Consider the following 16,230-nt stretch of genomic DNA (forward strand, 5'->3'; position numbering starts at 1 on the left):
CTTAATTAAATGCAGTTTGCACAAGTGCAGTTAGCTCTAGAATGCTACATCTTTCGAGGCCATTCACTGCGTTGCAAATGACCTTCGGCTGCCGGTGCACAAGCTGCGCCTTTGTTTTATGCCTCTGCTCACCCGAAGCCTTGCTGCTGCAGCGCCACTTGATTAGGCGAGGGTAGAACGGCTGCTTCGCCTGCACTTGATCGCTCAGCACCAGCCAGGCCGTCTACGCATGTGCTTCGGTGCAGGCGAACCCCGTGACTAGGCGAGGGCCCAATGGCTGCTTCGCCGGCGCTTGGCCCCTCTCAGTCTCGCCATCAATGGCATGCCGACTAGGCTGTCTGTGCGTGCTCTTCAGCACAAGCGAAAGGATGAATCCAATCGTGCAGTAGATAGGCAGAGCTAGATGGCAGGCTGCAACCTCTCAAGCAAAAGCAGACTTTCACGAAACACTGTGTGCGTAGTCTTTGCTTTCACACAGTGTTTGCTTTGCACAGTCACAGTGCGCAGTTTGCTTTCACTCGTGACAGCTAGACTTGGAAATGTTAAACCTGAGCCATTTTTTCATACGGCTACTTTCTAATTGAAGGCCAAGTTGAGAGCTATCTTCATGGTCCCTTTATGGCAAGTAGTAGAAAAACTTTATTACAAGCTCACAGACCATCAGTCGCGGGTCTCAGACGGCAGCCTGGAAAAACTTGTCGACTATGTGCCAAGATAGAGCCAGCCAGCCTTGCCACAAGCAAGGTTTCAGCCTAGATTTGGGTGTGAAAAGGGAGCAAAGTCAGAGTACACATTCATTACTGAGGTAGCCACAGGACCTTTAGCTTGAACTGGAAGTAACCGAGCTGCTGTCAAATAACACGCTAATATACACGTACAAGAGAAGAAACCTTGCACAATTTTAGGGTTTGGCAAAGTCTGGCACCACATACCTTTACAACTAAGCATTTACACGAAAATACTGCACACAATCTAAATACTGAGAAAACTTGAGGCAAACCCAAAGGTCTTGCCTTATTAACCACACAATCACACTTCAATAATTTAGTGACACCTTAGCTCTACTATTCACATTAGTTCTTTGCTTCGTGTCTCTAGTAGTAACTCTCTTCTTGAATAAAGATGTTTTCGATGACCATTTTACACTAATGTCAAAATTTAGTGCATTTAATTTATGTCCTGCTGAACACTCTGTTGTGTTAACGATTAGCTACATAGAAGCATTGAAAATGAACAATCTATGCTGGTTTTGTTTTCATTTGGTATACTGAAATGCTGCATTTATTGTTTGTTTATTTGTGAGGCTAAGGCAGTGTAACAAATGAGTAATGTCAAAAGTTTGAAGAAACATGTTTTAAGGATTGCCACTGTAATCAAGCAGGCAAGCAAGCTTTCTATTACTGATTTCTTTATATACACAGATGCTACTGCATTATTATGTCACTGGTTGCGGTGTGCAAACAAACTTTACTGGCACATTTTTAACATCAACTAGATGTCAAGCAACTGTGGGATGTTTTTTTTTTTTTTTACTCATTCCTTTCACTCAAAGCGGACAAAAGTGTACACGCTGGCACAAAAACTTCCTCTCTGTCATAGCAGAGAGGCATGCAAAAAATAATTCGACTAATAAATAATTGTAATATTTATTATGACCTGTAATACCTATTAGTCATAAATCTCATTTGTTATACTATACAGAAAAGCATGTTATAAAAAAAGATGCATAAATACTGTCCACTTCACTTTGCAAGTGCTGCCCCAAAATTTGCAACCTAATACCCCTGTTGCACAATGCCAGTTAACTGTGTTGGTTTAGTTTAAACAAGTTAACACGTTTTTCAGGGCTGGTTTCACTACACCATGCCGAGGACTTGCTACCCCCGGCAATGCAAGCCACGCATAAAAATAAATGAAAAAACCTAAAATGTTTTATCACCAACCCCTGTCAAGCTAGCAATTTTTTCTAGTTACTGAAAAACAGTAGGTAGCCCAGAATGCCTTCAGAATGGCTTGTAGACCTCGTATACTTCAAATTTCGTCTTTCAACTCATTTCCAGCAACTCGTTTATTTCCTTAAAGGTGTTTCCACCATATGCTTTTTCTTTTTCCTTTTTAACTCCCACCCCTTTGTAACGCCCGTAAGGGCCCTTAGGGTAAATGGATAAAAAAAAAAAAAAAAACCACAAGGTTTAAGTAATGTCCTGCCTGCAACCCCTGTTCCAATACCTGAAGAAACTAACTAGAAAAATGTGAAAATGCACCCTTAGTTATTTTAACGACCGCAATTGAAGCTGACGGCCCTATCCCATTCATTTCCCATAGTACCTGTAAGACAAACTAAAATGGCATTCAGCTACACTGTCCGACAGGGGTATGACACTGCTTTGATAAGACATGGCAAATGAAAGCACCTTCCACCATTTGACAAGCACACAGAAAAAAAAAACACGATCATTTTCTTGACTAAGGTTCCAGTAATAGCACACAGCACTGGTAATGCACATTGTTTATATGGAGCAAATCAATTGATGCTTACCAATGTGGAAGTATAGATGACTGCATAGTTTTGGCAGAGCCAAAGCTTATTAAAGGCATTATTACAGATGTCCGTACACAATTTAGCAATTCCACATGTGTTTTTACCCACTAAGACTGCAAAACAGTCAATTTTTTTCTTTCAGTGGCCTAAAGAATTTTCAGTTTTCAGAAGCCTACCTTGAATGCTGCTTAGGCAAAATGACTCTTCTAATAAAATTGCTAAACCTTGATTTACATGCCTTCACTACTGCTTGCATAAAGACGAACAAACAAATTTCATTTACAACAGCATAAGAGACAATGCAGTGAAAATACTTTTTTGATAAATCCTCCCAATGAAATGAGTCTCTTACAATATTCATTTCATACTTGCCCTCCGAGCAACCTCCCAACACGCACGCTAGCCAAAAGCTCAGGCCACGGAGTAAGAACAAGACAGGAGGGGAAATGACGGCAGATAATGTCACACGCGCTCGGCCTTGACTAAGCTAGCGGCACCTGCAGCGGGAGAACAAATTGTGCCACTGCCGTGATTGGCATTTCACTGCGCAGCCCTGGAATGAAAAGCAGCCGCTATCATTCCGTCCATCGGGTCCTTTGCCGTCACCGCTACAAAGCTTTGCAGTCCCCCTTGGTTTTCATTGTGACATTATCTGGTCGCGCGCCCCTGCCCACAGTAATGGGATGCTTCGCCTCCTATATATGTTTTTGCCCCATGGCTCAGGCAAACCACCATCCTTCACGGCTAGGGTCGTCACACCGCTAGGTGGCATTTATCTACGTACTACTATTCTATGCAAAACTTCAAGCAACAACTAGTACATGTGCCACCCACTCATCTATGCAGTGACTTAAAAAGGCTCAAAACAAAATCTAAAATGCTTTTACAAAACTGGCTTCAGCACAATCGAACTTTGGTGTGAGCAATGCTGACAAACAAAATACACAATCTCTTCAGGAGCACTACACTACAAAAGGGGCGGAATTGTCAGTTTTGTCCATTTCATGTCCGTCTCGGAGTGCCTGTTCCTAATGAGCCCTGATTGGCTAAAAGCAGACGATCAGGTGTGATGCAGCACAAGCAAGGTTACAGTTTCTGTGCATGGTCTCTGTGAACGTCATTGGTCAGGGGCCTCGCAAGTGCAACTGCCTCACGACTGAAACAGATGCAAAATGGACGCTTTGAAAACAGACAAACTCAGAATTCTGCCCCAGGACAAGACCGTTCTACTCTGCATGCACCTCTTTTCTCTCTCTTATTGCTGCCTCGGGCTAGGTTGCGATCACTGGGGAAAAAAAAGCAGCAGCCATCACTCACCATAAAAAGCCCCACCAAGCAAAGAAAAGTTGAATCATTTTCATCTTTGAACCATTTTTCATCCTTTGCACCTCTGCTCTTTTAATGTGGGCTGTCAAGAATGCATTGCAAAGAATAAGACATCACAAAGGTACTGTACAACACGGTCAAGAAGTCCAGTGAGCCTGCACATTCACCAAGTCATTTTCAACTGACACTCATGCAGACTCTTGTGCGTGCAACACTACACACTAATATTACCTTGGGTATCATACACAAACAAAAGATTGCCCCAGAACAGCAGGCAGTCTAGTCTTAAGGCACATCGTTGGATATCATCCAGTTATCGTCTGAACAGCAAGGTTAATTTACAGTCTAGAAATGACAAATTGACAAAGATAACAAACAGAGCCTTGTGACCTCAGTTCACTTCAACATAACAAAAACCACGCAAAACCAAAAACCTGTTTTTGAAAAAAGTTACAGTTTTGCAGTAAATTAGAACATACTTCTGAACCAACAAAGACAACAGCTTTAACAAGAAAAAGCATACGTCGAATACAGTGCGTGAAAACGCACACAAACAAAAAAAAAACTGCCACACACAGAAACACACAATTACAGATGCATGCCCTTTGATGGCACACAACGATCTCCCAACTGTGGGTGTGGCTGTCAGCGCATGTGCACGCCGGTGCTTTGGACGAGATGCAAGGCAGATCAGGATCATGCTTAACGCAGCCGACGTTCTTGGCGGTGAAAATCTGGAGGGGAAGCATCTGCACCGAGCACGTCTCGGGGCTAGATGGCAACAGCCACCTCATTCAGAATGTCCCTCAGTCGGGCCAGCAGGGCGTCCAGGGCATCCGGGTCCCGATTGCTGCTGGGCAGGCTCCGGTGAAGCAGCAGCAGAACATTTTTGTACTCCATCTCCTGAAACTGGGTACCGTGCTCCACTATCGAGTTCAGGATGTCCTGGGAATAAGCGAGATGGAGACCAATTGGCCAGAAATTCAAACTTCACTGCCCACAATCACCACATACATAGAAAGAATTCACGAACACTGGCGAGTGGCTACCAATAGAACACAGTTCGGAAGGGAAAACTGGAGCAACATAGTATCTCATGCAGAAACAATCGCATCCGTTCCAAGCTAGCTCGCCAAGACCGCTGCACTGGTCAACTTCCAAAGGTGCACCCTCTACATTTTAAGGGGACAGTGCAGCTTAACGCAACGCACAAACCCATGTAAAGCAATGCTTCTGTTTATTTTGGGGGGGGTGAAGTACACAAAATAAAAAACTACTGACGACTACTGTCCTCCCGAATGCAAAATTAATACACAGTGCGAACTGCAGTCTTCTCAGTCAAGGCACAATACTGCTGTGTCTCGGGAAGTGATCACGTGATCAGCGAACGCACGACGACACGCGCTACTCTTCCGTAATGTCACAGTGCATCGCCGCCGCCGAGCATGTTGCGTGTTAATTGTGTTTGAACCTCCCGCGCAAATTTCACGTGGTTTGGATGAGCCACACAGCAAGGAGGACGCCGAAGGGCCACGCGTGGCATGCAGTGGGTGCTGGGCTTCTGCCCGGCCGGACTGCCCTCCCCCTCACACTTTCGCCACTTTCCTGCTCCGTTTTCTTTCTGCCTTCGCTTGCACAATAGGACGGCAACAATAGGGGGGTTCGCTTGTGCTGCGTGAGATGGCGCCACCGGCGCACTTGGAAGCGGGGTGCTCGAGAGTGGCTTCGGTGGTGAGACTGCTGCTGCGGCGCTTGGCGCCACCGGCCGGCTGCTCCGAGCGGAGACATTACGGCGTGCGGTGGCAGACCGACCCCGGACTTCCTCTCCACCCTGGATCGACCATTGTCCACCGGTAGCCCAGCCGCTCAAGCAACGCGGAACCCATCGACCTTGGAAGACAGAAGCACTAGGGTGGTTTTGGGAATAAACCCCCTTGGAGGCTGACGTTGGTTGCCTTTGTCTCTTGCCTGCCTCTCACATCGGCGCCATCTACGCGGCAGCCGCACGTGGAGGATTGTCCAGGTCAGACACGTACCCACATTTTGGCGCCCGATGTGGCGCGCCAAAATGTGGGTATGAGCCTGAAATATATAAAGGCACTGTGAATTGGTAATTTGAATTCCACACACTTAAGCATGAATTCCTGAGTAATGCAGTTTCCTGTTGAACAAATTTACAGCGAGGTATGAGCTGCCCAAACTTTCAAATAAAGCAAAGTTGTACGTTGTCTTCATGATCCCTTTCAGTGCCTGTAAGTGACATGGTGAGGTTTGGTACAAGAGCCACTCAAACACGGCCACATATCCCAAGTTTTTAGGGGCACCGGCTTTAACTATTTTGTTACCCCGGGAAATTGACTGATCTTCAGGGGTTTAAGAAAAACATTTTTTTTAATCCAAAACACATTAATAAGGCACATACTAATGCAGCAACATAAATTGAAAATGATTTAGTGCCCTTTCCGATAACACCACTGCTTAAAATGTTTTCATACATAAAGGTTGCGAAAAAATTATCAAAATAAAAAAATTTGTCCAGTAGTGGCAGAAAATGATAAAAAAGAAGTTTTGTATAACAAACCACCTAGAGTAGACAAAATTTGGAACATACATTTTGTAGAACATTCCAAAAACACATCCTAGAAAAATGTCGGCTCGCGTGGAACAGTTTGTCAGATACAAAAAGAAATGTTAGAACTCGCGGTGCCCACGCCATGCAGGGAAGCCCAACCTCCATTTCAAAGTGTGCTATTTTAGGTGGTTCTCTGGAAGAAATTTGGTGGTTTGACATTATCAGAAGCCCAAATTCATCCCCATGTGACGTAAAAACATTTTGTCAATGACTGACTTTGCATTTACAGCCAGCACAATATTCAGGACAAGCCTGTGATGTAGAAAAATCTGCATGGAGTTGAAAATGAAACTCGGTGATTGATGCTTAATGATGTTCACTGTACGTTATGTCAGAACATAAACTTGCAGTTTATTGTTTTCATCTGACTTGCTATTGTAGCTCTGCCTGCAAGAATGCGGCTCGATGTGCGAGAACTGTGCCCAGCCAGCTTTCAGAGAGCAGCTGTCGCGTGGCGAAAAGAGCTTAGCACTACGAGCAGCGCATTGCAGCGCCCCCTAGAAGCAATGCCAAACCTGGTGGAGACTGTCTGAATAGACAGTTCTACTAGGAAGTAACACTACAGCTCCAGAGATACCCTCGTACGGAAACAAAACTGGCTGGCGAATAGTCGGTGGCGTGCAAAGCCATCTGAACTGATATCCGATGACTGGGTGTTATCTTTCGACTTGCATCTGAAGTTCTTATCATGAGGGTGGCATAACATCATCAGCAGCATGCTTTTTTCGAGGATCTGTAGCAGGCGATGAAGGCGCCATGGCAGATCTGCTTGAAGCTGGGTAACTGTGTAGTAGCGCCAAATATGAATTTCGTGATAAGGAAACAAAACCAAAACTGTTGTAAACTGTTTGCGAATGGTCCTGTGGTAAGTAGAACTACACCATGACCTAGAACAACATGCACAAAGGCAATAAAACTGCCTAAAATCATAATATAACTTTGCAAACAGACAATGATTTACAGCCAATTTCAGCAATTATTACTGTTCGAGCGCAAATCTGACGATTGAAAATCATCTTTTGATTAACCATTGGTGCCACGATAACAAAATGCCTAACACTGATGCAGAGTAATTACGAGCAGCACGCCTTCTTTTGTAGCAAAGGCGTGCGACAACCACGCGCCATTTCCACACTCGGGTGATGCAAATGCGTATAAAAAATCACGTTTTTGTTGAAAAAATAAAAACATCACTGGTTTTGGAAGGGCATATGCTGAGCTGACCCCAAGTAGCTTTATTTGTTTTAGAAATGCCTGGAACCTGTGACAATAGGCTCCCAAGTTATCATTCAAACTGAATGATTTTGGATAGGCGCGGTAACGAAACAAATTCTTTTAATTTTTTCAGTAAACTCACTTGCCAGACTTGGTGCTTTTTTCAAATATGCCATTATCTTTGCCGTACCACTAGAACAAAGCTCTCTTTTGAATTTCAACCCCATTTAGTGCATTCTGCAGCCCAGAAATCCCCTTTAATTTGTAGTTTCTTTTACCACTGTGTAGAGGCCCCCTTGTTTGCACACGTGGTTGGGCTTCGCCGGTCGGGGGGGGGGGGGGGGGGGGGGGGGGGGGGGTGGTCACGTGCATGCTAGCTTTCTCAGCAGCTGTGCATGGCACACTGTACCCATGATACCTTGTGACTAGTGAACGCCAGAGGACAGACCCTCATTGGCCTCTCACCAGCACCCTCGTTTCTGGAGGAGCCCCCTTTCCAGCAAGCACTGTTCAAGGCGTGTGGATTCTGATCGTAGGAGTTAGCTGGGCGATTCTGTTGCTGTTGGTTGTATCAGCAGTCCTTCCTCTCAGGTCACAATACAGAGAACCCAGTTGGCTCTGTGGGACCCTGCCTGCGGATTTGGCCGGAGCCATTCTCCCCGCAGCCACAATGACAGATATCCGTGTCCGAGTCCCTCCGGCTCGGGCGACAGAAATGAGCCTTTCCGCCCGCGAGCACCAGTTGTGTTTGGTATGCCTCCTGTATTTACCAGGCAAAGCCACAACTTTGACTGAGGGAGTCGGAGTCTGTCTACCATGCGTGAGTAGTCTAACCCATGGGCGAGTCTTGGGATTCCGCTGGGGCTAGTAAGTAGTCTGGCCTCATAGTGCTTACTTTAGAGGGGCTAGTTTGGGCCCTGTGCTATCCTGTACGCTAGCCCACACTTAGCGCTCAACCAAGGTTTTTGGCATGACAGGCCACAGAGTATATAGAGGCGCTGCACCGCTATTAGGTGGCCACAAGACTGGACAACAGCACAATCATAGGACGCATCCTGCCTATGTCACTGACAGGCCAGACTGTGTGGGGGTACCATGGTGAGATGCAATGGTTGTACAATGGGTCAGTTTGAAAAGCTCTTTCGCAGCGAATTCCTGCCCCCAGATTACGAGCGCCATATGTCGAATGAGCCAGAGATGCGCACCCAACACCGCAATGAGTCTGCTCGAATAAGTCAGGGCCATGCAGGGGGTGTTTTTACTTGCAAAAGCCCATGACGTCACTGGTGGAGAAGGTTCAAAGGGTGATCAGACATGGCCACCCGACCTTCGCAGCGCGCCTTCGCAGTGGTCAGTTTGGCACTCCGAATGCACTGGCTGCCAAAGCGAAATGCATGCAAGACAACATTCTTGCAGCACGCAGTTATCGCCCGCCTCTCGGAGCCTACGCCGCACTGGAGCCATGGTGTGCACGGCAGGGTGTCCTGCACTGCCGATGTGCCACGGCAACAGTAGGTTAGTGGCGGGCACGGATGCCGTGGTGTGTTCCAGCAGCTTCGGCCCGCTCACTCAATGTCTACTCGTACGCCATGTGGAGAGCTACAGCTGGGGACAGTAGTAGTAGTAGTAGAGGAAATGAACTGGGGATATTATTGAACTCATCTGGGAGTTAACCTGCATACAACCCAGTCCGGGGGCAGGGCTGTAGGGGAGCAGAAGGATAGAGGGGAAAGTGAAAATGTAAAGAAAAAATAATGGCGAAAGTATCAATCAACTCACCTCAGGAGTGTGGTAAAAGAGCTCGAAGTATTGCCTGGCATAATCCATGGCCACCTCCCGGTTCATTGTGATACTGGTCAGGTTCTGTTGCATCGCAAAAATATTCCTGCAACTGAACAAGACAGAAAGACATCACAGACAGCTCAAACTAAGGTTGGCTCAATATACCTAGGCACCGAAACCTCAGGACACAGTAACTGTCTGTCTATGTTACAGTATACTTCTTTCAAGCAAAATCAAGGAACTGTTTTTTTTTTTTACTTGTGTCAAAATACAGACACAAATATTGCACAAAGAAAAGCAGAAAATCAGCATTTTCACAGTAAAAATTACTTGAAAAAATAATTTTTAAAAAAAGAGGGGGGGGGGTGCATTGGCAATGCAACAAGCCCTTCCCTGCCTTGCCTCTGTACCTGTACTCAGCGTTTATCTGATTTCAAAAGGCTTTACAGCATTTACAGTATACACACATAAAGATGCAAGGAAGGACCCACTCGAACTCTGCCTACCAGATGAGGCGTCAGAGAGTTCAATGGGGCTTACACTTTCTTGATTCCGTTCTCGTTGATCTTCTGTAAGGTGGATGTGCTGTTGATCAAGATGGAAGCAATAAGGTGCCCCAGGCCCTCAAAGATGTACCTGCAGGATGGAACCATGTGGCCAGTCAGGCACAGTGACATGGCGAGCACCGGCCACCACACATCTCACAAGCACCCCGCTCCAAAATTCCTTTGTCAGTCCAATGCATGCAGCTGGGTCATGCTAACAGGAGGAACACTGCGTGCAGTTATTTCACACTAATAGTGTTTTACACTGAAGCAGAAGAACAAGTTGGCCCTTATTGGCACACGGCCACACTTAAGCAGAAGGAGATATTCAAACAAGACGCCGAAGGTCTTTTTGAGGCACTTTGACGGGGCCATCACGTTTCAGGGTCAACACTCAACAGCCCTTATTTTTACCTCTTCCCCCTAAGCAAGGCTTAGATTTTAGTGTTCAATACTCCTCAGAAAGTATTTTACATTGATGTTTGACGACTGAAATATACAAAATAATATTCTACCTATTCAGGGTGTTTTTGTATACCGTTTTCCAAGAATGTGTGAAATAATTATGCAATAGAATTTTGAGAAATATTTAGCCCAGGTGGCTGCAATTGCTCATCTGGTATTACAGGGAGACTAAGAACATTTTTTTTATACTACAGCCAAAATATGTTAACATTCTTCCAAAATATTCCCATGAAGTCACATCCCCAGATGCCCACCAAAATTCATACGGGGAGACTAAAACTTTGTTTTTTTATAATAGAGTCAAAATATGCTAACATTCTCCCAAAATATTCCCATGAAGTGGCATCCCCAGATGCCCACCGGAATTCATTTAAAAGTCACGATTTAAAAGCACCTCCATGCAACCCCACCTAGTCACTGCAAGTTTCATTTGATGCACAGGGGTACTAGTCAGGGGCGTAGCCAGAAATTTTTTTCGGAGGGGGTTATGGGTTATCAAAAAGGAGGAATTTTGCTGAAAGGAACACTAAGCATCGTTTACACGCTGCCTGGAACAAATTTCGGAGGGGCTTCAAAGCCCCAAACCCCTTCTCGGGCTACGTCCGTGATACTAGCATTACCTTTTTAATTTTTTTCTTTAAAAATTATAACGACATTTGCATTTATATGTAATTACAAATATAGCGCTTAGTTACTTCAATTTTTATGTAGTTCAGTATATTCTGCAATGGCGTTGCGTTCATCAAAATAGCATTGCACATGCATTGCGAAATGTTTGTTTGTCTGGTCAGCCATCTATCATTCTTGTTTGAACGAGCGTGATTCATTTTTTTTTGGACAGATTAGAGCACCTTTCACGCAGGAAGCACACTATATTAATAGCATTTCCTCGCTTTTGTCTGAATCTGCGAAAGAAGTGACAATTTGAAAAAAGCCGAAACGAGGACTTTGAAGTGGGATTTCTCAAAACACCATTTCCACTGACAGAAGGAACATTTTCTCTGGAACCATTAGACTTTCTGAAACCATTTTTTTTTTTTGCGAGTTGTTTCTTAGTGCTAGTTACACACTCTGAACCAAAGGAAATATGTTGTCAGAACAATTTGTTTTTTTATTCACGCTTTGTTCTGTCGAAAATTATTACAATTTGAGCTTGTGCAACCTAAATATTTTTTTGAAACTCAACTGTTATTGCCACTATTGCCCTTTGGTTTAGACGCCTGAAGTATTTAACACACAAAAAAATGTTTCAGCTCTGTGCCTGTAAAAAATTTCCTGAAGATGTTTCTTAATCCAAGAAAAAAAAAACTTAACAAACTGTATTTTTATTTGAGAAGCTATTGAGTATTTTTGTACAAAATTTTGTACATGATTAGCAGATATTGATTGTACCACACCCTTCCAAAACTTCAAGTTGTTCCTTTGAAAAGCAAAGAAGTTAGCCACAAATGTATTTGGACACTTACATCCCCTATCCGATGCCCCTTCAAGGCCATATACTGTAGAACCCCGATTACACGACTTTCTTTGGACAAAAATCAAAACAACAGTTATGCCTATAAACACAGTTTCGGGCAACAAATTTCCGCATCAATCGAGCTGTACTGAAAGAAACCTTGTACAGTAAAACCTCGTTACAAGAGACACTAAAGGGATCCAGGAAACGTGTCTCTTGTAACCAAGGTCTCTTGTATGCAATGTTGCTAACAAGGGGGACATAGGAAAACCAACCAAACCACTTTCATTCAAATGTCTCTTATAACCAAGTGTCTCTTATAACCAAGTGCCTCTTGTAACGAGGTTCTACTGTACTAAAGCCCACTGCCGCTATTACTGCCAGCCAGTGCGAATCATGGCCCACATGATCATGACAAACACACGTGGAAGAATAAGCCTGCCAGCATAACCTCGTTGGCGGTTCCCTGCCAAGTGGGAGAAATGAGAGGAGAGGGGAAAAGCGCCTGCTGGAGGGAAGAGAGACACAGGGTGGGACAGAGAGAACCGACTGAGCAGGCTCAAGGTGCACGGAACAGGCCCGTGGCACTTTCCTTTTGTCCGCCGGTCGGTCGCGTGCTTCGCCTGGTCGTCGGACAACGCGGGTCAGGCATGAAAGTTCGTCGGATAACCAAAGTTCTCAATGCATTGTTTCCACGGGAACTTTGCTGGGACTCGACTAGTCCATCGTAAAACCCAGGCTGTCATAAAACTCGGGAATATATAACCGGAGTTCCACTGTATACCACAAAGTTACGAAAAGAGCTTTCTGCCTGAGTTAAAAAAAAAACTCCCATGTCTGAATGGGTTATTTAGCAGAAAAAGCCAAAAAAGATTAGAATGATACATGCCTAATAGTAAATTTTTTTGTGCTAGTATTACTTATGTCCTCAAAAATCACACAAAGTCAAATCAGATTAGCAGAACCTGACTATAAATGTTTTTTTCTGAAGAGAGTCACAAGGGGAGCATCGATGTCCAATATTTATATCAGGGTAAACTTTTCCAAGAACATTTCTCTTCAAAAAGGCACAGAGTGCAGTTTGTAAACACTGCAAAACAGACTGCTTCCTGACTGTTTCCCTTTCAGTTGGTTATTCATTTTGCCTTGGGGTAGAAGACCCTAGTCAAAATATTTGTGAAGGTGAATATGCATGCTACAGTCACTTCTTACTACATGTACAGTAGCCAGAAAAAAAAGTACGAGATTATTACCGCAGCTGCAACCAAATGGGCTATCAGCTTTACCTCTTACCACGATAACAAATCACGCATTAGTTGCTACCCATTATGTTTGATCGCATCACTGCACAGCCCACTTGCTTTATTTGTGAGCTCATTCTTCTCACTCAACAGTTGCACTCACCTGAGTAAACCTGAACTCGCCACGGTTGCTAAGGCTTGTTGCTACGCAACAGGTGGCAGGTTCGACTCCCAGCCACAGCTGGGGATGTTTTGTTTTTTTATTAAGCAGGCAGAATAGAAAAGCCTTTGTGTACGCACGAATTTGGCATGTGTTAGAGATCCCAATGGCATAAACCCATGCATGGCCTGCCAATATGGTGCCCCTGAGAGTCTAAATTCAGCGCATTAAGCCCCCTTTGAGCTGCAAAAGTGGCTGCGACAAACTCGGTTCGCATAAGTAAATGTCCCTAGAAATTCCTTTTCCAACAAAGTGCCACAAGGAGCTCTGCCTATCTTGAAGCACTTGAAGCAACCAATGGGGCAGCAGAGCATGCGCTCAACAATTACAGTGCTGCTGCCTTGTATCTTTGCGTGCACTTGTCTCGTTTCTGCTAAACATGCTCAGCCGTCAAGTATCGCAGTCGCTTTCAAAATCGTCTAGTTGTCACGCACTTCTAGAAGCGGAGAACAAGCGTCTAGAGTTAAGGAGTGACCGCCTATAGACGGATCATAATTTAAATGCAGACAAGTGTGTACACTCCTCATAGGATGTGCGCAGCAACGTGTGAGTGCCCATTACAAGCCATTGCGGCTTTCTTGTCTTCTTTTTCTGTCTTTACTTCACAGCGCGTAATTAATTAAGTACTGCAGTCTCTTTCAGAATCGTCTTCTTGCTGTCCCAGATTTCTAGAAATGAAGGGAAAGGGCCCAGAGTTAAGGGGAAGTGAATGCCTATTCAGACTTGTGCTCACGTCCTTCCCACCGCCACCACTAATTAAGCACTTCTAATAACGATGCTCCCCTTTGTTTATTTACTATTTCCTTTTTTGCGTAACGTAGGGAAGGGCCAGAAACTTAAGTTCTATTTCCGCTACCTTTTAGAAGCACCCGTACCAACAAGCTTGCATCTTATTGCTAATCCTTTGCAGAGGCGCTAATGCGTCCGCAATTTTTCTTGGCATCCTGGAAGACACGAGTAACAAGCACCGCCTGCCAATTATTTAGTATAAGAGCAATGTGCGTAGCGCTCTTAGTTCCAGTTCACTCTGTTCACGGACACTTGTCTCGGTCACGCCTTATTTGCCCACTCTCGCTGCTTATCATGCGTGGAGGCTACTTATAATCTAACATGACTGGCAAACTAATTCAGAAAACGAAGGAACTTACAGCAAAACGCAAGAACATGGAACTGTTGAACACGGTGGATCAAATTGAAATAGCCAAGCTGTCAAAACTGATTAACAGAAGTAAAACGAACAACACTCGTAAATACACCATGGCACTGATCAAGGAAATGCTGAAATGAGAAGGAAGGGAAAGTTAATGACAACTAAGAAGAAGCTAGCTATCGGCACAGACAGATTGCATGCACTCAGAGATGAACAGCATAACATTACGCACGTGGACGAGGTATAAAAAAGTAGCGGAACAATCCTACACCAGAACTTACGCCAGCGACGTTAGACCAGGGGAAACTACTGAGTCTACAAACTTAGCTAGCGATGTCCCACTAGTAACTAAAGAGGAAGTAGCGGAGGCTCTTAAGGGCATGAAGAGAGGAACAGTTGCAGGTGACGACAGAATAACCGTGGATATTTTAAAGGAGGGAGGAGACATTGTACTACAAAAGCTTGCTAATCCATTTTCGAAATACACGAGAACTTTAAAGGTGCCCATAACTAGAAAAAACGCCAACGTAATTCTGATTCACAAGAAGGGGGACACCAAAGATTTTAAGAATTACACACCCACCAGCCTCCTCTCGCTTGTATACAAGCTGGTTACCAAGTAATAGTTACTCGCATAAGCGACAGCCTAGATTTCCAACAACTCGGAGAGCAGGCCGAGTTTAGGAAAGGATACTCAACAATAGATAACATCCATGTCATCAATCAAGTGATAGAAAAATCTGCAGAGTATAATAAGCCCCTTTACAAGGCATTTATAGACTATAAAAAATCGTTTGATTCAGAACACACCTCAGCAGAGCTAGAAGCATTGAAAGACCAGAGAGTAGAGGAGACCTACATAAGACTCCTAGACTACATATATAAGGGATGTACAGGCAGGATAATCCTTCAGAAGAAAAGTGAAAAGTTCCTGGTCAGAAAGGGAGTACAAGAGGGAGATACTACCATCTCTTCAAAACTGTTCGCAGCATGTCGGAACAGGGTATTCAGAAAGCTTGACTGGGAAAACACAGGATTAAGGATAAAGGGGGATATACTTGAGCCATTTGAGGCTTGCAGGTGACAGTCTTGCTCAGTGAGTCAGCAGAGCACGTCCAAAAAATGCTTTAGGAACTACAATCAAAAAGGCTGGCTGTGGGGATAAAAATAAATATGGATAAATATAATTGATTCATTGCGCCGACACAATGCAGGCGATGAGGCGTGCCATAGTGGAGGGCTCCGGATTAATTTAGACCACCTGGGGATCTTTACCGTGCGCTCAAATCTTGTACACACGGGCATTTTTGCTTTTCGCCTCCACCAGAAAAGCGGCCGCCGCGGCCGGGAATTGAACCTGCGTCCTCGTGCTCAGCAGCACAACGCCTTAGCGACTGAGCCACCGCGGCAGGTATGGATAAATATAAAGTCATGATGAATAAACATGCCAAAAGCGGCACTCTTCAGCTTAGGTAACTCAATGCTAGAACAAGTAGAAGAGTGGAACTACCCTGGAAAAGCTGTCTATGCTGATTTAAACCACGCAGAAAACACTCCCAAATGATGAAATGTAAGCTACCTTTGTCCCTGAAAAGAATAGTATACAAACAATGCATGCTGCTGGTGATGACATAGGAGCAGAAACTTGGCGCCTTG

The 16,230-nt window shown here is 44.6% G+C and overlaps 1 protein-coding gene across 1 annotated transcript in view; it reads right to left on the reverse strand.

Moving 5' to 3' along the window:
- Positions 1-1,630: 1,630 nt before the first annotated feature.
- Positions 1,631-16,230, reverse strand: part of Sec8 (exocyst complex component secretory 8) — a 63,665-nt gene continuing 49,065 nt past the window's right edge. Inside the window, exons 26-28 of the mRNA XM_077688113.1 lie at positions 10,038-10,133; positions 9,495-9,606; positions 1,631-4,813 (exon numbers count right to left, since the gene is read on the reverse strand). Coding sequence (XP_077544239.1) covers positions 4,640-4,813; positions 9,495-9,606; positions 10,038-10,133 — 382 coding nt within the window. The 3' untranslated portion in view covers positions 1,631-4,639. The remainder of the gene's footprint in view (positions 4,814-9,494; positions 9,607-10,037; positions 10,134-16,230) is intronic.

The sequence above is a fragment of the Haemaphysalis longicornis genome, unplaced genomic scaffold (genome assembly GCF_048455015.1).
Source record: "Haemaphysalis longicornis isolate Haplotype H1 unplaced genomic scaffold, Haemaphysalis longicornis Haplotype H1 scaffold_1, whole genome shotgun sequence".
NCBI classification, from domain to species: domain Eukaryota; kingdom Metazoa; phylum Arthropoda; class Arachnida; order Ixodida; family Ixodidae; genus Haemaphysalis; species Haemaphysalis longicornis.